This window comes from Athene noctua, chromosome 1 (genome assembly GCF_965140245.1).
Source record: "Athene noctua chromosome 1, bAthNoc1.hap1.1, whole genome shotgun sequence".
NCBI lineage: Eukaryota > Metazoa > Chordata > Aves > Strigiformes > Strigidae > Athene > Athene noctua.
In genome coordinates, this window is record NC_134037.1 from 75,076,710 (window position 1) to 75,101,402 (window position 24,693).

Consider the following 24,693-nt stretch of genomic DNA (forward strand, 5'->3'; position numbering starts at 1 on the left):
TGTGAGAGTTTTGACCATTGTCTTTGAGTACAAAAAGCTACCTAGTGTGTATGAATTTTCTTGTGTTTGATGACAATACCAACAAATTCAGGAATTCTATGCTAATAGAAGCAAGAGCTTAGAGGAAATATTTTACCCTTCAATAGAAAGCCTGTGATTGCCACTTCATTCACACGCTAGTTCTGCCTTTAGGAAACATTTTTAAATTCCAGCCAAAGGTCTAGGAACTGAGGAAGGGTCTATTGTAATCACTGTGAGCAAAGCCACCATGGGCAAAACATAGCTTAGGAAAGATAAACAAAGAGAACAATAGGGTTTTAAGGAGTATTCAACAAGCCTTGAAAGGTTGTGCCATGAGTTTCTACTACAGAGTTACTGTGAGATTCAAAACCACTTAAAGAGTATGATGAAAGGGAAAAATACTACAGTACACAGAAAGCTTGCGAGTGTCTACTGAACCAGGCTTTGGGAAGCCTTCCAATGCCTGCATATAAAAAGTGCGGTATACCACTATTTAATTATTATAAACTCCACAAATTGTCATCCACTTAAGGAGCTCATGTTTCTGCCAAGTTAAATGACTTCAAAACGGGTAGGTTACATCCACTGTATCAAGTCTGCTTCATTCTTGACTGGTTTCATTTTGATTGGAAGAAGAGGACAAAAGACACTGTGATTTTGGGAGAAGAATCTGAATGGAATATGAATTTTTATTGAAAAATTTTATTCCAGTAAAACATACAAACTTTAATAGTAGTGACTTTGTTAACAAGAATACTAGACCATTTCTTTTACTAGCACCAGACAAAGAGATAAAATGTGATACAGTTGACAAAAATACTGAAAAATAACATTCTTCTTCATCTTTGCATATAAACTTTTTTTCCCAAACTGTTAAATACAATTCAGTAGTGATAGCAACTACTTTTTTTTCCCTAAACCCTTTCTGAGCCTTTTTTTCTGTGAGTCTGAGCTTTTCTTCTCTCGCTCTGCTTGCAGGATTGCTTCATGAGCTGCCAGCTCTTCTTGTTTTCTGAGCTCAGCCTCTAGCAGCTTACTTCTGTATGCTTCCCGAATGCTGTGAACTCTGCCTCGTGTTTCATCTAAGGATGCCTAGCCAAAAACAAACAGCAATACCCCCCCAACACATGAACCTTGATTTCATCACAAGCAGCTGCATCCTTCCTGTTATGTTTCACTTTGTGACTGTATGTACAGGGAGAACATCTCTCCTTTTCTCTTTATGTGTATTTTTATTGTTTTGTCACAGGCACACAGCTATATGTCAATTTATTTTTTTCTATGAAGAAGAAGAGAAAGTTCAAGAAAATCCTCTTTAAGTTCTGGCATAATAAGCTAATTGTGTGAAAGCAGGATAGGGAAACACACTAGTTACTCATCTTCAGCTACTGGCTTGCTTTGTTGTCTTAAACAAGTTCCTTAAAATCCAGTTTTCAGAAATACCAAAATGGCTTAGGAGCTCTAGTCCTTTAAGAGACTAAAGGAGCCTAAATCGCATTGACTTACAATGAGACCTAGGGGAAGTGGGACTTTCACACTTCTGAAAACTTTTTCCTTCACATTTCCATCCTGAAAAATCTGGATACCTTTATATAGTTCTTTGTGGTCTACAGATAAAAACCCCGTAAAAGTTATAAGCAGCATAGTATGTGTATTCACAGTATACGTATTTTAAATTCATAGTGTGGAACATCTTTAATGGACATACTTTCTAGAAAGAGCTGAGGAACTACTCTTAATAAAAAATATTATATATTAGGCATGCAAAATCATAGCAACATCTGAAAACCTGACTTATTATCAGTCACTGGTAGAGAACTATGGCTCCTTGCAGACTTGCAGTTAAGTCCTACAAATCAGGCTATCTGGGAACTTGTTAAGGAGATGCTTTCAAGGAGATGATTTCCATAAATACGTTGGTTTGATGGAAAATTATTTTTACTGTCTCATCTAGTTTTAAGAGCTCTGAATAGTCACCAGCTGATTGCTAGTGTTTATTGTATCACTATTGTGTCCCAAACCATTTTGTTCCTATTGACGCTCAAGGGTTAAGTCAATTTTGTTAAGATATTTGTACCGATTTCATGTGCAATGCATTGGCTGAGTTAATCCTAACAATGTACCCTACACTAATGCTACCAAATGTATTATTTATAGAAGTGTTTTTTTAGCGATTAATAATTCCAATTTTTTGTTTGCATCACGCATATTCCACAAAAACTGTGTTCTCTAACTTTGCTTTTAAGAAACATTAGGAGCAACTCACCGTCTTATGTAAATTATCTTGTTCTTTATTACTTTATTACAAAAAAATAACCAAACCAGAGATATTTTATCAAATATGCATTTGGTCATGTATGCCAAATGCTCAATTTATTCTCACTTATAACTATCTTTCATGGTGATATTCTTAAAATAGTGTCTTTGCAAAGAACAATATCAAGAAAGTAAAAAGAAAATCATATTAAGGATATTGTATAGTACTATTTTTTTCCCCTAGAATCTTTAGTTTTAACCTTTGCCCAAGCAAAATTTCAAGCTCTTTCACCATTTCTAATTATTGGTACCGAATACAAAAGTCTTGAAAATGGGTGATCAAGATATTCATAGTAGTGGTGGATAACACAGTAATTGTTACTGGAAAGTAATCTTGAAAACCTACCTGCAGATTCTCATACATTTCAAGTATATTTTGCTTCAATAAAGCTCTGGCATTTTGTTCTTTTTCTCTTTGTTCCAAAGCCAGCTCCCGAAGTTCCCTAAAATGTTTGATCTTTTCTGCTTTACGTATCTCTCGCTGTTGAATGATAGACTCATTTCTTAGCACAGACTCAGAAACTGTTTTTCTGAAGGAAATACAAAGATATTTATCTCATTTAAAATACAATTTTGGGTGGTGTATATTTTGCTCAACACTTATATGCTTATATTTGGCTTATATACTGCAATGTCACCATCGTATGGTTAGATATGGTTAAGGAATCACTTCTCATCTGCTTATATATAACACTGATGAGAAAGTACATTCCTGAGGCCCGGTCTTCTTAGAATTGAGCGTCTATTTTAAAAATATTTGTAAAATCATGCTCATCTTTGAGCATATGAAAAACTCCTACATGCGACACTTACTTTTAATTTGCAAGAAATATTGTATTTCCAGAAGTTTTGATATTATAATTCAGCATGAGATAAATGTTTTTGGGTTTTTTTGCTGTTGTCATAATGGCAACTAAGTGGATAACATATTTTTATAATATGACTTAAATAATTAGTGTAAAAGTTAGGGAGTTGAAGACAAATTAAATGCTTACAAGACTCAAGCCTGTGGAAGATATTTTCCTATATTTTCTACTGTTTTAATGTTGTTCACTTCAAAATAACACCATTTTCCCTTTCAATTTAAAATGAAATTTGGGGATTTTTTCAGCATGTTCTAAGGTCTTTTGAAAAATCAGTGAGATGTATAAATGCCACATTGAATACAAATGGACTTAAGCATGAACTGGGTTCTAGCTGCAGCACAGTAAACATGAAGGTACATGTATATTAGCTAGATAGGTTCATATAAACACATGTAATAAAAAATATAGTTCTTCTGAATAAAAAATATAATTAATATAATTATTTCAGTTATTAACTATTATTATTAATTGAACTACATTTGTTAAATATATTGTTTGAATCTACCATCACATCCTGACAAACTTCATATGGGTTTCTTTCAAGATGACCACTGAAATTAACTTATTTGCCTGCACATGCAATTTCTTCAGATTTTTATGTCACATACTTATCACGTGCAGTGCAGTGATTCAGCTTCTTTGACATGTATTATGTTAAGGAACAGACATAAATTATAAATGCATGTAGGAAAGCACATATTTTATAACACATCCATGCCAGTAAAATCAACGCTGAAAACAGTATCTTGATGCCATCTACACTTCTGAGCTCACTACTGAGTGATTTTGTGTACACAACATAAAGGACAGATAAAACAGGCCAGGATTTTCACAGCAACTTTAAGAAGTGTGTGACAGAATTGTAGCTTACTTTAATGACACATGAAGAATAAAGTCTAAATTCACTTCTATTATACTGCATCCAGTTACAGGTAGGATACAAGTGCATAAAAATATATTGCATTTACTGATTTCTATATATGAAAATCCTTAGCCAGTCTTTCATTTTGGTGTTTCACTAGGACTTAATTGTTATTGCTGCAGTTTACCTCATGTAAGGACTAAGGTCTATAGGCTCCCATTTTTTTTTCTGTGTTTGTAAGCTTGAGACAATAGTTGCTTGTGATGCTTTCTTTCCTGTAGTAAGAGAATCTAGAACAGATTAAAGGGGTAATTCGGTTATGCTTGGAGGCTCCATTTAAATAGTTTTTTTGATAGTTTTTTATTCTTTTGGCTCAGATAAATACATTATTAAATGAGAATATGGGTTGGAAAGGATATAATATTTCTGCGTTCTTATTTCCACCACTCATGATAGAATCAAAGATGCCGCAAAAAAAACATATATGCAAGAATGAAATTAATATGTGTATTTTAGCTAAATCCACAGTACTCCAGGTTTGTAAATCTAAGCAAGAACATTCAATTTAAAGTGTCTAAAGAATATAAGAATAACTTCTAATCAGCAAGGAATCACAATCTTTTATTAAAAAAAAATCAATAAAATTGATTTGTTCAGTCTGTAGTTTAAAAAAATTCTATTCCCTTTTGGGCAGAGATTTAGTCTGGGAAATACCATTCTAAAGAAAGAGATAAGAGATCCCATGACAACTTGAAAATGTCTTTTTAAAGTCTTAGAAATTTTTTAGCCACCTAGAAACCATGTTATGCTTTACTGTAGCATTCTCACAATACAATGATACATCTGATATTAAGTATGCCACTGTGCTGAGCTGGGTTGTGATTATTCAGATGCTTCCTTCTTTCAGTTTGTCTGGATGGTGCATGTAAAGTTTGATGAGATTTAATGATGACTGCAGTAGTTTGTTTCCATAAAACCTCTCTAATTACCCTACTTATAATAGTAATCAGCTGAAACATTTTAAATATATTACTGGAATTTTCTCAACAAAAATAGGAAGGAGGTTTCTGAGCATTAAAAAAAAATTACTGTCTGTATATTTACTATCCATACATAGACAAATATACCAGCCTTCTCCTTTGGCCTAGACGGGTAACATGGACTTTGGAAGTGTCTTAGACACTGCCCATCAGAAAAATATCTCCAGAACATAAAAATTCTCATTAAGATACTGAACATTACAGAAATGTTCAAGCACATTACTGCTTACTTCTGCACTCTATGGAACCAGATCACAACAACTTAAAAGTCATGGGGGTGTCAGCTCTTTACTTCATGTGACTTTATGTATTAAAGTTCAAATGCTTAGTTTAGAACAAAGCTTTTGGTGAAAAACCATTAATTTTGAGGTCCTTATCCAGTCACTTAGAGAAAATAATATTTTTTCAGTTTCCTTTGGAATGCAAGAAGTAATGATATGTTTGTCTAAGGCATAAGGTGAGGAGTACTTCTGCTTTAAGTTCTGAAACATTCTAGGATGATTACTTACCTGACTGGCAAAATGTTAATATTAACAAGTTATGTACTGGTTACAGGTTCTAGTTCCATGCACATAAGCCATGACCAGATATCGTCACAATCAGATTGAATATAATACTTTCCTTTTTGTGATGGCCCGATCACAGCATTATTCTCAGAAGAAAAACAACAAACAGCCTTGCAGCCTGGCACCCTGTTCAGATTTTCATGAGTCCAGTAATTGCCAGGGAATACAAATGAAGAATCCATAGAAGTTGTAACCACTAACTAAAATTAGACAACACTTATGGAAGCTGATGCTACTCAGTATGCACTTTTTGACACATCACTTTCAGAGCACTGTCTGTGAACAGTTGCCATGAACATTAACATAAAGAAAATGCACATTAGAAGTATTAGTGTCTTACTGACATGTTATTTCAGCTTCTAGAATGATTTTTTGGTGTTTCTACACTAAAGACCTCTGGTACCCCACTTGGAATTGAGGGAGTAGGTATTTTCTGCAGAACTTTCAAAAATTTCAGGTTAATTTAGGATTAGAATTTTAGTACGGGACTGCCTAAAGTTTGCTTAAGGGTAACTTGGCAGCCTCCAAGAGCTGCAAGGCTGAAAGTAGAGTAATGCAACAATTAAAACAAATTGGGGATAGAGAAGAGAGAAACTAAGCATGGCATTCTGCATTTGGACACCTTTATCAGGACTGTTCTATCCATTTACTACCAGTATTTAACGCAGAAGTCTTTTCTAAGGAGCTGAACTTGATGAACTGAAGACATGCCTGACAGAAAGTTATACCCTTACCTCTTTCTCCTTCACTAGATGTTATACTGGCAGTCTCGGTGCCAGCTGTGGGCCCCTCTGAATTTCTCACAGCATACTTATTAATAAACCGCATGCGTTCCTGAAAAGCCTAAAGATCAAAGTTTTAGTCCAGTTAAGAAAACTTCTACTGCATACTTTAAATTCCAAAGGATTTTCAAAAGTAGGAATCTATAAGTGGTCAATAAGACAGTAAATCTTTAAATCCAGTGCATGTGAGATACAATGCTACTTCATATTACTGATGAGTATATTTCACTGGTTTGATCTATGAAAACATGATCTCTAACAACAGGAGTACCATCAGTGAGTCACTGGGGAGGAAAAAAGATAAACATAAGAGGACTGCATTTCATGTCAGAGTCATATTCAAACCATCTCTCCAATAGATTTTTTTTTTTTTTCTGAAACAATAACCTGTCAACATTAAACATCCAATTGTTCTAGTAATATTTTGGAAATTTTGTTTTGTTTCAATGTGTTGTATAGAGGAGAACTAAATTAGCATTAGTACTTAAAGCTCATCTTTAATTTCTATCAAGTGTGTCTTGAGTATGTGAACAAGGACCCCTAAGTAAACCTTTGTGAGATGGTAGTTCAGTAAAATGAAAAGTGGGCAGTACACTTTGAATGGTTTCACTCCAGTGCATACTTGCTATATTTAGTACATATTCCAAACGAGAAAACGATGCTGTCCATAACAAACCTAACACCAGTGTGCAGCATGCAACTCTGCCAGGGGCTGGAATCAGGTAAGATGCTAGGGTTCCCATTGAATCAGTCCTCATTTGCATACTTACACTAAACATTATCATGCAGTGAAATATTGGAAAACCCACTGATCTCTGGGTAGTTTAAAATCATTTTTGGATTAAAACAAAATAATCATGAAAAGCAAGGTTCCTTCATACGGGAATGTATGGTCAGAATACATTAAGCTACTGTACCTCATTAGGGAAATATCACTTCCTCCTAGGAGCTCTTATAGCCTGGTGACTTAGACTTCCTCCTCTGAAATGGGAGCTATGGTTGCAAACCCTATCAGACTCAATTACCTTCGATGCCAAAACCAGGCATCACTCTTCTGCCTGCCTTTTCGGAAGGTGACTTTGGCTTACCGGGCTTTTTCTTAAGGACTTAGATTGCCAGAACGGATGGAGAAGCCAGAGGTCAGCTTGGAGTCAGTCACCTAATTCCCAGAGTCAGAGAGCATGTGACCCCCAGCACAGGCAGATTTGGGGCAGGGTGATCAGGAAGAAAGGAGAAGGGAAGCTACTTAGTCTGGATAGCAGACCCCCAATTTAGACCTTCTTTTTTTAGCATATTACATGCAGTTGCTGAAGTTTTCTTAATGATAGCTGTTTCGGAAAAATGTCCTAAGATCTAAGGGGCTTTTAAAATGGAACCCTTTAGCTGTAGTCCAGTTGTTTTTCTGATCAAAAAGGCAATAGTGATAGAACCAGCATTCTGAAGAGACTCTTTACACATCAAAGGGGATTAATTTCATTTTTAGGAGACTGTACTTGCATTTTCAGTCTCAGCACAGTCAATCAAAGCTGCAGAGTAATGTATCTTTCCTTAGATCGGAATTTAATAAAGTAATGGCAGAAAAAATTTTGAACTTTGGATACAGTAAAGAGAACTAAGAAAATCTGGAAGTGTAGCGGAAAGACCCATGTCTGAGGTTCATTTCTGAAAGGTAATGTAAAAAAGGCAAAATGCTTCTGAGCTGTGGTTTCTGGATGAGTATCACTCGGTGATCAGTGGTGGTGGTAGTGGATGACTGTCAGGTAATTTTAATGACTGCATTTTGTTCTTTTGTTTTCCTTTTTTTCAATAATGCTGTTTCCAATTCTGAATCAGCAGTGTAACTTTTTGCCTTACTAGAAAGAACTTGTATTATTTTTCCATCTTAAGCATATATCATGTCAAAAGAGCCCAGCTGCAGCTGACATCTGAATTCTTGCTTCTTCAAAACAGTGAATTCATACAGAGCAGCATGTACAGGTTCATGGGTAACCTCCAACCCAGAATGAATTTGGGAATCCTTGCTGCAGGGGCAATTTGAGTGATGATATGGCCAGGTCCCAGTTCTTCAATATAAATCTTTTTGGCATGTTTATAACAGTGTATTTCTCACTAGAATCTGTTCATGCTAAACATTAAACTTGTCACAAGTCAGCTTTCCAATTGTGTAGAGGTAGTGGGCTTTCTAAGGAGAAACTTTTCTCTGTTTTGTAAAGTAGAATCTAAAGTCTCAGTGATCTACAGAAGTCTAAGGCAGATGATCTGAATTCCTGTCCAGAATTCATGCACACCATCACTTTTGATTCTTTAAGCTGTGTAAAATTTCCTGTCTTCCACAGAGTGGTGAAGAGGACAGCCATATGAAGTCAGGTCTCTGTTGTGGCAACCACTCTACCACCACAACAGCTCCTGGAACTTGTGAAGAAGCGTTACTGCAAAGACTGCACTCTGATTATTACCTTGATAGCTCTTCCTGGCTCTGCAGACTCCCATGCTTGTTTCATGGCTTTGATCTCATCTGTTCGCTGGGTGTCCTTCTTCACCTCCAGAATGTCTGCCTCTCTCTGTTCACTAACCAGACGTAAAGTCCAGTATGGTTTGTTTGACACAGCTTGCTGGAAGTGAAGTACCATTAACATAATGTATTCATTAGTATACATCTACTACCACTATATAGGATGAAGTTATGTTTCTGTACCCTGGTAATTTTCCCAACTGATATACATAATACATTGATAGACTTTGACATGCATTACTAAACAGAAACAGTGGCTGCCACAGGAAAGGAAAATGGCTTTGCAATGTCTAGAAGCTCTTTGAAGTATTTTGTGTACATGCTTCCCCACGCTCCCATGCAGCATGCTCCACACTCTCAATTCTTCTGAACACTCTGTCTGAACAAAAGTATTTTGTAGCGACTTTTCATGCAATTTTCTTATCTCCATGCCAAGCTTTTTTCCTTCCTTCCTTCCTTCCTTCCTTCCTTCCTTCCTTCCTTCCTTCCTTCCTTCCTTCCTTCCTTCCTTCCTTCCTTCCTTCCTTCCTTCCTTCCTTCCTTCCTTCCTTCCTTCCTTCCTTCCTTCCTTCCCTCCCTCCCTCCTTCCTTCCCTCCTTCCTTCCCTCCCTCCCCCAACTTTTTTACTAGAAGTTTTGTTGTATTTAACTAGGCTTTTTCGTGTAGAAATACATCTGGCTTTGTCTTATGAGGCATCAGGTTCCTTCCAGTCACTTCTCAAACTCTAAACCACCTTAACATATGCCTTCTCCAGAACTGTAAGGTACAAGCAGTGCCTGAAATGTAGGGTACTATTCTGCTATCTCTGAATGAGATACTGTGCTGCATATATTTCTGGAAACCATACTATCTGAAGAAGATTTAAGCCCAAGATTTAGAAGCAGAGGTAGAAGTTCAGCTTTTATTTGAGACTAAAGGTGGGCATCTTCTTTATCTGCAAGCAGTTCCATCTCAAAAGTTGCATCCACTTTACAGAATCACAGAATAGTCTAGGTTGGAAAAGACCTTGAAGATCATCTTGTCCAACCATTAACCTAACACTGACAGTTCCCAACTACACCAGATCCCTCAGCGCTATGTCAATCTGACACTTAAACACCTCCAGGGATGGGGACTCCACCACCTCCCTGGTCAGCCCATTCCAACGCCTAACAACCCCTTCTGGAAAGAAATGCTTCCTAATATCCAGTCTAAACCTTCCCTGGCGCAATTTGAGGCCATTCCCTCTTGTCCTATCACTTATTACTTGGTTAAAGAGACTCATCCCCAGCTCTCTGCAACCTCCTTTCAGGGAGCTGTAGAGGGCGATGAGGTCTCCCCTCAGCCTCCTCTTCTCCAGACTAAACACCCCCAGTTCCCTCAGCCGCTCCTCGTACGACCTGTGCTCCAGACCCTGCACCAGCTTCGTTGCCCTTCTCTGGACACGCTCGAGTCATTCAATGTCCTTTTTGTAGTGAGGGGCCCAAAACTGAACACAGGAATCGAGGGGCGGCCTCACCAGTGCCCAGTACAGGGGTAAGATCACTTTCCTGTTCCTGCTGGCCATGCTATTTCTTTAGTGGCAGACTGAAGAACTCCCAAGAAGCATTACCCCAGCACCCCTAGAGAACCCCATCATTGCAGCTGAAGGCAGAAATCTGACACAACCTGAAGCTACATTGCATCTTTGTGGCCAACAATCTCAACTGTAGCCACTCTGGCTGCTCTGAAAGAAGGGTTAAAGCACTGTTCTGGAACTCTGTGTAATTAGGGTGGATATGAATCATAGGGAAGTTTGCTGTGCAGCAGGTTTAGTCACAAAACAATTCAGCAGAGATTTCATAATGAAAAATTCTATGGAGATGCCCTCCCCTTGAACTACCTGCCATGAGGCAGCAAAATTCCCAGCAAAAGTAATACCATTAAATAAGGAGCTGTCAGTTTCTTCTTTGCCTTCCATTAATCTGTTTGCAATCCATAAAGTCAATTATTCCTTTTAAGGCATACAGGCTGGCAGTAGCCTTTTGGTCAACCACAGAACACTCAGATTATCCCACCACAGATGAGAAGAATTTGCAAGTAGGCAAGTCTGTACCAATTTTTCTGCCATTGTATGTCTGCAAACTAATGACAGTTGAGACATACGAGGCAGGAACTGACTAAAGCAGAAAGACCTATTTCATCTCCCTGGGAACCCATGAAAACCACTACAATGAGGGTCTAATGTGACACGAATATGGCAAATTCAAGGAATTTAATAAACCTTCAGCAGAGACAGAAACTAGACCAACAAAAGGAACAAGCAGTAGTTGCTTTACACATAAACAAAAACCCCGAGCACATTACATCTCTAAATGAAGGATGCATGTCCATTACACATGTAATTCAGTCTCTCAGGTGTAAAGCTAAAAAGGTGGCAAAGAAGGACATAGAGAAATGGAAGGGATACACTAGAAGTGCTAGTAATACTGATCTGCAGACCTGAAAATATCTTTACACTCAGTATAATGATGGCACATTCAACAAATCTAGTTTTTGGCTTTGTTCTCACCTGAGATTCAGGTCGAGATGCAAGAGATAGAACTGATCCTCTTTCTTTATTGGACTTCTCTTTTTCTGTCTTCTCAGATGCTTTATCTTTTGATTTTCTGGTTGGTTTAGAAACACTTGCAGACTTTTGTCCTTCAGCATAATTGACCATTAGGGGAAAGCTGTGCTCCTCATGCTTTTCCCTGTGTACTATTCAGATGTAGTGATGATGCATGATTAATTAGAGGATACCATTGTCATCCATAAATATATTTCCCCATATAATATCCAGGGAGGAATAAGAGCACAAACCAGCCATACAGAAAGACAAAGAAAAGTCAGTTAATTAGATGACACTTTCAGGTATTACACTGCATTTATTGTTGGACCAAGAAAGAATCTGTGGACAAAACAACTTTTAAAACCAGACTTACAAGCTGGACATATTGTGACAGCCTTATTTGTCCTAAATAGCATTTTATCCAGGGCTTAACTGTGTTCATCATGGTCCTGCACATCAGTCACTGCATTGTTGCCTTGGTCAGTCCAAAGATTGCAATGTACAGAATCACAGTCTTAAATGACTCTTAATTATTTTATATAGCCTCATACAACCTCTGTCAGTCTTATGCACCAGGCAGGTGAGAAGCTCAAAGTAGGTAAAGTCAATGTTCTCACTGTCTCATATCCTTGTAAGTCTGAAAGTGTGAAGAGCAGAAGGGAAGATGCGTCCCACCAAAAATGCAAGGAAGTTAAAGAAACCTATTCGAGATTTGATGCATATTTAAGAAATTCAAAATTATAATTCTCAGAACTATCTGAGAACATTTTGGATTAATTATTTTATCAGTACATGTGTATGCTATATGTTTGAATTAAAGATACTGAGAATTGATATTTGTAACACTTACTCTGCACTGTCTGAGCTGGTGGGAGCTGTTAAGAAGACTTCGCATATCATATTCTTGTTAAAATAAAGAAATAAAGCAAGCCTGTAGTAGCATATAGCTTTAATAGCATAAGGAACATGTCAGCTGAAAGAACTTGGAATGGACCCACAGTACTTTGAGAAGGATTAAAGATCTGAGTGTGAAATCTCAGTTTCCCTCCATACCGCTTGAAACATTAAAACATATGCTGAAAACCTAGATTTAGTCAATACAATAAAGCAGGGGATTTCTCTTAGAAAAAAAAAAAGAGGAGATGAGTGACTGTTTACAATCTGACAATAATGACAAGGTACCTTTCACTTAATGCTATGGTTTTCTAATTTCTCTCCACTGAGGACAAATCACTGTGCTTCATGATTAATGAGCTTTGGATCAGATCTGCAATGTCATGGCCAAGTTTATATGGATATATAAAATTGTAAATTGTAAATATATAGAATCACATTTATAATACACATATAACTACACATACAAATATATATTATCATATATATTACACGACACATTCTATGTGTTTATGCATAAATTGTATTAACTCCTCATGCTACTTAATTAATGTACAATGGCACCAAAGTGCTTAAATTCATTCAATGCTACCAAAGAATACATTAAAGAATGAAAGTAATAATTAAAGCAGTCTCAACAAATATTGAAGATACTAAAACAACTCCAGAGGAAATGCAAGGATAAAATAAATAGTTATGACATTATTTGAAGTTATCATATCATTACATAAATAGTTTTCTATTTAATTTCACATTATCATAACATATTAGCACCATAAATAGGGCTGTTTATATGCATTATTCAGTGAATTACTAATTTTTAAAGATAAATGATTTATTTTTATACAAACACTGAAGAGACATTCAGTGTCATTAGCTAAATGATATCAGACAAAGACTTTCTATGTCATGGGATACAACAAGCTTTGCCTGGTTTCTATAAATATTTTACAACTCTGAATTTTAAGATTTTGATGCTCTGGACTTATTGCATACACTGAGAAGTTAGTAAATAACAAACAAGCATATGAAATGACAGGGCTAAGATGAGGTAACCTGTTTTAACTCCAGACACGAGGGCTCAGGGCCGGATTCAGTTGAGCTCTTGTAGCTAACAGTATGTTGCCCTGTCTAGGTTCCCCAAGCCCTCTTCCCTCAGTAGAGCAGGCAGTCTCCCTGGTTTTGGGATCATCCTCCAGATATTCCTGGAGGGGGCATGGGCTGCAGTTAAGCACTATAGCGTGCAGCCCGCTCTGACTCTAAGGGAGATGTGAATAGTTCCTTGGGGCTTTTCCAAGGACAAAGCCAGGCAAATACTTTGTATGGGATGTGATAAGAAGAAAGGCAGGGAGATGTACAGAAAGTAAAAGGCCATTCCAGCTCATGGCTTATGCATCAATCATCACAAACGCTCAGTGGCAGTTATTGTATATGTATGGCACCAAGAATAGCTTGGGCACCACAGCAATAGACAGTGATGAGAAACAGCTGATAGCAACTCCCAAAATTAGCTTCTCTACCACTTTTCAATTAGTTACTCAAAGATTCATTCAGTCTAATGCCTGAAGGGACCATAGTGATCGTCCAGTCTGATGTCCTGTCTATGACAAGCTAAATAATGATACCAAATGATTCCTATCTGAAACTTGTAACTTCAGATTGAGATACAATTCTCTTTTTCAGGCAAGATAGACAGCTACTCCTGATTTATGAAATTCAAAGTACAGAGAATGTATGTTATTCATAGGTAAAATACAGAGGAGTCTTTCAAAGTTTTCTTTGAGAAGATATCATGCTCCCACTATCTGAAATAGGCTCTGAGCGTTTAGTGGAATTACCCAGTAGTTGCCAGAAATGACTGTGACTTGCCCCATCAGAGACTTTCAGATTTAGTTAGGAAATGACTGAAAAGTTCAGATGTTGCTTTTCCTGTCTCTAACTCAACCCTCAGAAGGATTCTTGACAGATAGCACTGTCAAAAATCTTTCCTAAGTTGAGCTTATCCAGACACTAAAGTTGCAGTAAAATACATCAGGATAGAAGTAAACCACCAATATGACTGCAGTAGTAGGGAGGGTTAGAATATGGCTTAGAGGTCCACAGGTCTTTAAACTCTTGCACCATCATGTATCCTCAGTGTCCTACTGTTTCAGCAGGCAAGTGATTAGTCACTACAGACAGGCAAGGTGGAAAAGAGATGAAGAGAGGGAGAACTGAACGTTACGTTAAACACCTCATGAAATCCTGCCCTTGGCATGAGCCAGCAAGTTCTTTCTGTGGGAAGAGAAAACCTGTATGAAAAACTTTCCCAGTTCTGGAGGAAAAAAATGAATATTTCAAAGGACTTTGCCTTTTCAAAACTACCTCTACTACCTGGGTTGGGTGCCCTATCTCCCCCTGCTCTCCCAGTTGGATAGACAGCCTTCTCTCACCAACAGCTAATGCTCTGGAGTTAACCTAAGGCAATATGTAAAACATATGCTGCAGTCAGCATTCAGCACACACTGATGATTCAACTCTGGGTTGTGGCAGCTGCACAATAAAACTTCTGTTCTTACTACAAGAAAAGTAAAACCAAAGAACCCCAAAAAGTCAACAGCTGAAAATCATATATAGAAAACAAATCTTAACATAATTTTGTTCATGCAGCCAAGCAACTTAATATGGTACCAACAGTTGCAAGATTGCCTGCTAATTATTCCCCTTTTACAGGAGAATTATCATCCAGACACCACATATTTTTTACTATTTTTCCACTGAAGTCTTGCCCCATTAACAGTTCCCAATGAGAGGGAAAAAAAGAAAAAAAGAGAGAAAAGAATGAACACTATATAAATAATAAACTATCTGGCACTTTCTAATTTCTGTGTACTTGGGTTTTCCTAGTTAATGCCTTTTTAATGTTTTGTTTGTGCAGTGTGCTCTTTAATAAAACATTCAATGAAATTTCATATATAATAAATATGACTAAATATTAGTCATGAAATAACTTTTGCTAACATGGTTCTTTTTAGAAGTACTGCTAAACTGAAGTATTAAGGATTCTGAAGAAAGAAAAGAATAACAAACATCAACAAATAGAAAATAGAAAATTATCATAGCATCTGTATGTCAAAGAACTTACTTTCTTAAAAAATGTTCTTAATAAATATTTATAATATCAGTCAATATTGGTAGTATAATAATATATACTCTAGTCTTCATTTAAAGGGAGACTAGTTTAAAAGACTTTAATAAATGCTAATACAAAGCTGAAATATGCTTTTACCATGATAAATTAGCTTTAATACAAAACTAACTCCAGATGGCACTGTTGTCTTACATGAAAAAGTGATACCTGAAATGGGTGAAAATTTGTTGCAAGAATTTTCCACCTGGCTCACTGCAGCTTTCTTACAAATCACATGGTGAGATTTTTGGCTCACACCAACATTGCTATTATATGAATTGTGTGTTTGACAACTGGTGCTGGCAGCTTTAAACGATAAAGCTCAGTTTTCAAATTGCTTTAAGATGAGTTTACAATCAGAAAAGGATTCAAAGATTAAATGTTGTTTTTTCCAAAATACTTACCTATAGTAACCACCCCAGATGAATACTGTTGTTAATGGGGATACATAAAATAAATGCTACATAGTAAATACATTAAGTGTTGGTGTTTAAGCTTTATGATATATGTTGGGTTTGAACTCTGTTGGTGGCCTGGGCAATCTTGGTATCCTTGTACAAACAGAAACACCACTTAATAGGAACTGTGAAATGGATTTGGGTTACTTTGAAAGGCAGGAATTATGAGAAGACACAGAAATCACAACATTTAATAAGAATCTTAAGAGAAAAGTGCTCATTATCACTGACTGTGGCTTGAGCATGGCTGACTGCAAATGAGCCGAAGCACTAGTTAACATGGAGAAGGCAAGCTAATACTGTTACCTTGAACTAAACATGAGAATACTCATGACATTGACAAGCTTCGGTAGTAACAGCGTAGAACTAGTGAAGAAACTTAGAGATTAAGCGACCTCCTTTGACCCGCAGTTTTACAGACCATGGTGACAGGTGTATGAAAGGATACGTACCAGTAGTGTGACTGGTGTGTTAAGTGCAAGCTGTTAGTGTGTAGCTGACTCAGAAGGGTAAGACAGTGTAATAGGTTGTCTATAGTAAGAAGCAGTCTATCATTAGAGGGAAAACAAGAAGAATATAAAAGCAGATAAAATCACCAGTAAATCACAGAATCACAGAATCATCTAGGTTGGAAAGGACCCTGGAGATCATCTAGTCCAACCATTACAGTCTGTTACGTGTGTACAGTCCTGTAAGGCTACATGACATTGCTCCTCAAATATTACTAACTAGGGACTATAGTAAATCAACAAGATACATCTTTCTAAAGTTCCATAATGCTATCTGAAAAAAGACTGCAAAGATCTCAAATGTTGCACTCAAAACCAAAAAATGAAATAACGTATGTCAGCAACTGCTGATGAATCTAACTTCAGTCCAGGGTAATAGAAATTAAAAAAAAAAAATATGACCAGACATTTAAAATGGAATAAGTAACCAGAGTAAGAAGTGATAAATACCACTAATAAATAAAGATCAAATCTTCCTAAGAAAATTTACGGGTATTAGTAAGTGTATATATATAAGGAAGGATAATGCAAATAATTTCTCCTTATATCAAATTTAAAAAATTGAGTTAGAACTTTAATACTAATGATACAGAAAATTTACTGACTGGTGGAAATTAATACTTTAGGTTCTGCAGGAATTTAGGGGCAAGAGCACCAGGGAGTCAGCTGTGTGTATATGTGTGTGTGTGTGTGTGTTAGGTGTTGGAAACGTGAGAAAAGCAAAACAGTGAGAAATTTGTGAAACACACATTTCCTTGATGCAGGGTGTCCAGAGCAAGTACAGGATGGGATGGAAGTCCAGTGATTTGTGTTTGTCATGATGCCACGGAGGAATGTGAAGAGGGTTGTAGGCCGTGCAGTCCCATTCTTTCATTTCAAGGTCAGATTTATCTCCTGCTCTTTGTAGTAGCCTTCCAGCCTTGTTCCTTGTCCTCCCTTTTTTATCTCACAAAAAACCCAGCTGCACCCCTCGCATCAAGCTGACCTTGTTTCTCATCCTCCCTCTTTCCCCCCCAAAACCAGCTGGCACCAAAGAATGTGCTGTGTCGTTACTCAAAAGATAATGGCTTGACTGCAGTCCCCACCCACTCACACATACAAACTAAGATAAATACTACCCCGAGTTGCTACCTAACTTGGAGGGACGATAATCCGACACCAAATCAGAGGGATAGATTGATGAGTTTGTGCTCTAACCACCACCACCCACCACCACCACCACCACCCCCCCCGAAGGGACACCTTTTGGTAATATTTCCTTGGCTACACTGAGTGTATGACTGCAATCGTTTTGTTTTTTGGTGGGGTTGTTGTTTTTTTTTTGTGTGTGTAGTGCTATATAGCCAACCTGCAGTTTGTGCATTTATCGTAGGCAATCTTAAAGAATCTGTAGATGTTGCATAAAAATAAACCATACTATTCGTGAATATGACTGCTTCTCTTGAATGCAACCAGACTTACAGTATAAAGGCTGTTTGGGGTGTATCAGACCTATAGTGATGGCCACTAATTTGCACTGTTTGTGAATCTGATGGTTTCTTTTGAATGCAACCAGACCTACAGCATACGGGCTGTTCAGGCGTCTGGGTTAGACCTATAGTTGGCATACCTATTAAGAGATAAGTCCAGCCACCCCTAGCCCCTCTAATCTCTGTGGACCGAATAGAACATAAGGGAATTTATCTCTTACCAAATTTATTCTCACCCTAAATGCAACACTAGGTGTCCAAGTCCAGCTGCTGGAAGAATCCACCTTATATGCACATACATATTGTCTCTCTAGTGAACTTCCACTCTGTCCAGCCAGAAAAGGAAGCAGGATGTGGCCATTGGGGCTGTCTGCGATTGTGTGAGTGCTCCAAGTGTCTGTCTGTGATCTGTGTGACTGGCAACTTATATATGTTGATATGTAACATACACGTGCGTTGTGTGCGTATGTACCTGCTGGGACTACATCTTCAGCCTCGCTAATGTTCGGAAATGGGGATTTGGAGTGGCAGCAGCCTCCCCTCTCTTGGGCTGTTGGATCCAGCATGATAAATTTTCCTCTAATGTGATTAAGATGTAAATCATTCTGTGTCAGTCCCAGTGATAAGCAAATATGAGACATTTATCTAATATCTAGGATACTGACTAGTATTCTAACTGCTTTTAATACTTTTTTTTTTTTTTTTTTTTTTTTCTGTCCCTTAACAAGAAATGCTAAGAGAATCTGGAAAAAGAGAAAAAAGATAAGAGCTTCTGTAATTCCTCTGTCCCCTTCCTGGCTTGAATACACAGCCTGTCCTTTGGGACCTTTTCTAGTCTTTCCTCCTGCCTAAATTATTCTCCTAGTGGTACAGAAGTAATACATAGCCCAAAATGGGCTCTTTTTTTCCCCTTGTCAGTGCATTTTCTTAAATTATCAGAAGACGTGTTTCTTGTTTTATAGAAACTTCTGTGTTTGGATGTACTTTGTCATTGCACTTCATCGGTGCCTCTGTAGAAGCAGTCATACTTCTACAACCATTCCAGATCCCTACCTAAAGTTGAGCCCTAAGAAGCTCGGTGAGTTTTGCAGAGTATTCTCTGTTTTCTTTAGAATTTGTGAACTGAAGCTATAGAATCATGCAATCAAACTTCATTTCTATGAACCACAGAACAGAGAACTTTGTTGCTTATTTCACTCAAGCAGTGAATAAAAGAAAAAAATGTCATAAGGTCTTGGCTTGTAGCAATGGAACATTTTTTAAAACCAGTAACATGATGCATTTGACTAAATACATACTTAGATCGACCTACCTTTGATTTCATTTTTCTCCATTTCTTTCAGCTCCTGAACAAACAGAGACTGACTCTCAGTAAGAGGCCAACTATTATACAGTACCAATGCTTGTATGATATACTTGTGAGACTGTGAAAGAAAATGCAGTATGTTAACATGCTGAAGATATAACAATTACAGGCATTCCAATGTCCTGTAGGCTAGTCAACTGCCAGCTATTGAACTCAGCAAATAAAACACAATTAATTTACAAGCTCGCACATTACATTATTCACAACAAACTAAAAAAAATAGTGATAATTCCACAAGTTTTATTTTAATTCCTGTGAAATTAAATGATTACTCATGTGTTTATTAAGTGAAACTGCACTGGGCTATACAGTAAGGAGCTACATTCCTTTAATATTTCCATGTAATTTCCTATCCATGCCATGGGCTAAAACAAATACTTTTGTCTTTAAGACACACTACAGGGCTTTGAACCCTAATACTAGCACTCAATAATGTCTCAATTTGAGGTAGAGGTGACAGGGTCCATGGGTTATTTGAAAGATTGTCTACACTGAACAGGAAAGGATTATCTTTAAAAATTGTTTTTCCAAATTCTAAAGCCAGTTCTGAGTCAAAGAAACAACCCTGGAATTTATTTCTCAATAATAATTTTTCTCCCTTGGAATGTTTTGTTGCAGTTGAACTCGATTATCAGGAAAAATCACCATAGAGGAACATTTGGATATAGAGAAACAAGAATTGCTTTAGAAAATAAATGTTATTTTTCTAAGATAGACAAATAATACGAGGTGAAATAAAGAAAAATCCATGGTTTTGACATTCCTCTCTGAGAAACCTGGCTCAAGCAGCAGCTAGTGTGTGTGTGTGTATTAAAGCTTTCAGCTGTCTGGCAATAGGTGTTTCTTTATTAAAACAAATAAAGATGGCCTTCTCTTACATCATATTTCAAAGAAAACTCACACTGAAGCATCAGAAGTTTAATTTTGTTACTGGTAGTTTTTGGCCCTTAGCTGAAAGTTATGCTATACCTGAATTGCATTTGTCAAATGAAGAACATGTGTCAAATGAAGATTGAATATATCAGCTTGATTTGAAAACAAAAATGACCTCTTATTTGGTTATTCATATATGTAAATTATTCTTTCTCCATGACCTCACTCAGAAGCTACCAACAATTTTAATTTTGGATCCCTTGTTCTTGCCTCAGGATACCAGATCTCCACATGTACCAAAAGAATTATCAATACCCTTTCATTTTTTAGTGTTTTTTTTTGTTTGTTTGTTTTTTTTTTGTTTTTTTTGTTTTTTTTCCAAATCCCAATGATTTGGAATCTCTTACTTGTTGTGGACTTCCATCACTACTTTGAAAATTTTCCAAGAGGAAAGATTCTTCTTGTAATATAGGTGGACCTTCTTGTACAAGTCCTGGCTTGAAGGAAGTTTTGGTATCCTTTGAAGATGAACTATGACCCTTTTTTTTGGATCCTCCAGTTTCTGATTCCTTCTTTGTGCTACTTTGAATAATCTGGGTTTTGCTTGCTGCAAGATGATAAAAAATGTCAGTGTTAATTTCCAGAGATTCTATGAATTATTAGTATGGGGTAAACAGATGCCTCCAGAAAGTATAAAGAAGAATTACCATAGTAAAAAATTTTCTCATGCTGTATTATGTTCAGAAGGTTCCAATTAAAATTATGCTTATTTCCAAATACTATCCTGATTTCATTCTGCATGCAAATCACAAATCTCTTCAAAGTAAATAGTGAGAAATTTGAAAGACTGTATTTATCATTTTGTTCTCTTTATAAAGTATATCATTCCACCCTTCCCAAACCCCACACTTCTTTCCTGCACTAACCATCACAGCACCATGCTATATACTACATAACACAGGCAGCATTGTACTCCGTATTACGGGGTCTCTGTGTGGCTAACCTAATTTAATAAATTGTGTATACCTGTGGAAGGAGGGGAGAGATGCATTGGTCACAGTTCTGGCAACTCCTACTCTTACAGAAATCTTTTATGTCAACCTGACACAAAGATCATAGCTGACTAAATTTTAGAAAAGCCAGTCTTGAAAGGAGCTATAGAACTATTTGTAGTCTATCATTTATAAAGTTATATCATTGTTTCTAAGGAAAGTATTTATAAATGTGGAAACTGTCAAACCAAGAATGTGCTAAAGAACGGCTGTAACAGAAGTATTAATCCAAAAAACATAAACTTGTGTTCATTTCTAATACCACTGAAATCTATATTACCTTGCCTGTATGTCTACAGAGAAAGTAAAAAAAAAAAAATTCTGAAAGGGAACATCTCATAGAAAACGGAATAAAGGCAGAAATAACGCCTCTGGGGAAGCAGCTCCGCCTGTGTTACACCAACAATAGCTGCACCAGCAACTAGAAAAGAGGTATCTTTTTGACTTCACTGAGGACAGAAAGTTTTACTCTTCCCAAGGTTTATTGTAGAAGCAAGAGAAGATAATGTACCATTGCAATACTTCAAAACAAAAATGTACAGAGCTTCATGTGTGTTGACAAAACATCCAGGGAAATTCACAGGAGTTGACAGGACTATTAAACCAGATTCAGCAAAATTTACTGGTGTTGTGTCAGTGTATAAATGCCAAATAAAAGTTAAAGCGTGCCACTGGAAACTCAAAGGGAGTCAGGAAATACTGTTTCTTATGGAAGTCAAATGCCACAGATCACTTGCATTCGCACCTTTCCTCTGCATAAGGCAGTGCTTCCTTTTTCCTAAGAAAATCAGTAAAGTCAGGAAATGAAAACCAGACTTTGCAGAGATGTCTCAAACCACTAATCACAAGCTGAGTTTTTTTCTGCATGACATTCAGTATCTTTAGCACCTGAACTATCCCCGTTGCTGTCCCCATGGTAAGGAGGCCTGTGAGAGAAACTTGAAGGAAGACAATACTTGGTTTCTTCTGAGTTATTTTTTAGAGTGATGCAACTCCATGGGGATATGCCTAAGCAAGCCTGTCTCTGTGCAGTAGATTCTCACTCAAATAGAGCTTGCTGAGCTTTCCAGGTATCTGTTAGCTTCCCATGCTGTGAAGGTGAGAGGAGACATAACTCATAGTGGTTAGGTTACCAAGTCTTTCATCAGAGGGAACCAAAATCACGAGGCTTTCACTCAACAGAAGTGCAATTGGATGAAGAAGGAACATTATCCAGAGACTGGAATCTTCCATGTTCTTTTACATCTGTGTGAAAACCTGCTTCAAAGAAACAATTTGGATTCCAAATGGAAGAATAACTACATACAGACATTTTCCAGTTGGGTCACTTGCCTTTAGGGTACTATTTGCAATATTTACATGAAAGTTTCTAGTCAGAAAGGATCTTCAGTGCTTGCCTGAGCACTGTTATCAAGGGACAATGCAAGTAATTTATAAAAAGGTAGCTTTAAATCTGTAAGGCCAACTAAATGCACTCCCTTTTGTAGGCAACAGAGAGGTGAGCTCCTTTGGAGGAAGTCTGGTGTCTGGGCTTTAGGAGCTGTGAACTGCCTCTGAAGGAGCCTATCTCTACCTATCAAGGTAGATGGGTTTCAAGGGTGGCTGTATTGCTTAGACTATAATTAGCTTTCATGAATGTCTCATTATGCTCCTCTTCTCTTCCTCCTAAACCTGAAGACCTTAAGTACTGAAACATTTTATAATGGTTTGCCCAGAGGATGATCTTGCCATGAAGAGAATTCAGCTCATAATGGTGGAACCCTCTATAAGACTCTTTCTGCTTTTCTTGCTGGAAAGATGACAGAAAAGTTCCCAAAAATGCAGACATCCAAAATGATAGTTCTACCAATTGTCACCAGGTGGTGCTGTGACACAAAATTACTTTCCTTACTATATACGTGAAAGATTCAGTCTTGTTTTTTCTAAGCAAAGCTCTGACTAGAAGGGAACTCCTAAATACCTTGGTTCCAGCTTCCAACAAATATCTGAAGGAGATTTTGATACTTTGAAACTGGATTGTATCAGACTGCTAGTATGGAAAATAAAAGGTTTAAAAGCATTCACTTGCCTGTCTGTGCTTACAGGACTGCTGTGCTTCTATCAACAAAACAAGTTGTGCATGCAATGTATCAGTATGTAACCCCTTTATTGGCATGCAAATGTTCAAAGTCCAAGTAATCTGCTACATCTCAGAAGAGCTAAATATATTCAGAATCAATTGGTTTAATGTAGTTTTTGAAAACAGCTGTGACTGGAGATGAATTAACAGGCTGTGGGTGGGAAAGGGGGATAATGTTCTATCCGTGAAGCTTGCACAATAATGTCACTTAAGAGTACTTCTGGTTACACAGCGATCAATTCTATGAGAGGCAGAATATGTATGATACCGAACAGGTCTCAAATGTGAGGATTGTGTTTTGCTTAACTAACAGGTTTGGTGATGATGGCATAGCAGTGGTTTCAGATTATTCCTGTTCTGTGAAAACACACTTCTAAAGCAAACAACTAGACACTGACAGTATGAATCTTGCTGTATTGAGTATCAATTGTACAAATCCACACTGAACTTGGCATCAGTATTTATGGAGGTTCCTATATTGTTATTGTACAGGCTATAATTGCCTAACATTTTTGACAATAGCAAAGAAACATGTTTTTACAATGCCATAAATTGCACCTACAGACACTCAGCAGTTTGGATGATACTGTGATATTGGTTATACTGAGTACATTTCATAATCTTTTCATTTAGTGTTGATGCTCTGAAAGATTTGCAACACTTACACAAAATGTCTTCTTTGTGATATACAGGATGCATATATATACAGGAAAAGAATTTCAATGTTAAGGCCACTTGGTCTAGTATTGTAAAATAATAGCAGAAAACCCAATAAACAGTGACAGCTTCACAGTCATTCCTTCCAAATGACAGCTCTCTATCTACTCACACACACTCAAATGGCATCAGAACATTCATTTCACCTTCAAACACAGTCTAAAATCCTAACACCTTTCTTACAGGCTCCACTACTGAATAGAAACCTGATACGACAAGCTTCCTATTTTCAATAAGGTTAATATAACAGATATTTCATTGAATGATTCACAGTGGATTAAAATAATTTTAAATTAGCAGAAATTATTTGTATCACAGCACATAAGAATAAGAGAAACTTGATGTGTGTGTCTGATTTCTGAGGATATTTTGTGAAGTTCTCATCTATGCCCCCTGCTAGTCTGGCAAGACAAGATGTCCCTCAGCTATTATGATCCATCCTCTCCCTTCCAGCATCTGTTGGAACCCATTTCTCTTATTTTTTCATCTGATTGTATCATTTAACTTATTTCAGTCTTCAGACTATGATCTTT

The 24,693-nt window shown here is 37.1% G+C and overlaps 1 protein-coding gene across 1 annotated transcript in view; it reads right to left on the reverse strand.

Moving 5' to 3' along the window:
• Positions 1 to 921: 921 nt before the first annotated feature.
• The window catches only part of ADGB (androglobin), a 129,945-nt gene continuing 106,173 nt past the window's right edge, over positions 922 to 24,693 (reverse strand). The window contains exons 28-35 of the mRNA XM_074899302.1: positions 20,680 to 20,879; positions 19,346 to 19,457; positions 11,496 to 11,683; positions 8,910 to 9,065; positions 6,400 to 6,514; positions 4,253 to 4,355; positions 2,684 to 2,867; positions 922 to 1,113 (exon numbers count right to left, since the gene is read on the reverse strand). Of these exons, the coding sequence (XP_074755403.1) occupies positions 922 to 1,113; positions 2,684 to 2,867; positions 4,253 to 4,355; positions 6,400 to 6,514; positions 8,910 to 9,065; positions 11,496 to 11,683; positions 19,346 to 19,457; positions 20,680 to 20,879 (1,250 nt within the window). The remainder of the gene's footprint in view (positions 1,114 to 2,683; positions 2,868 to 4,252; positions 4,356 to 6,399; positions 6,515 to 8,909; positions 9,066 to 11,495; positions 11,684 to 19,345; positions 19,458 to 20,679; positions 20,880 to 24,693) is intronic.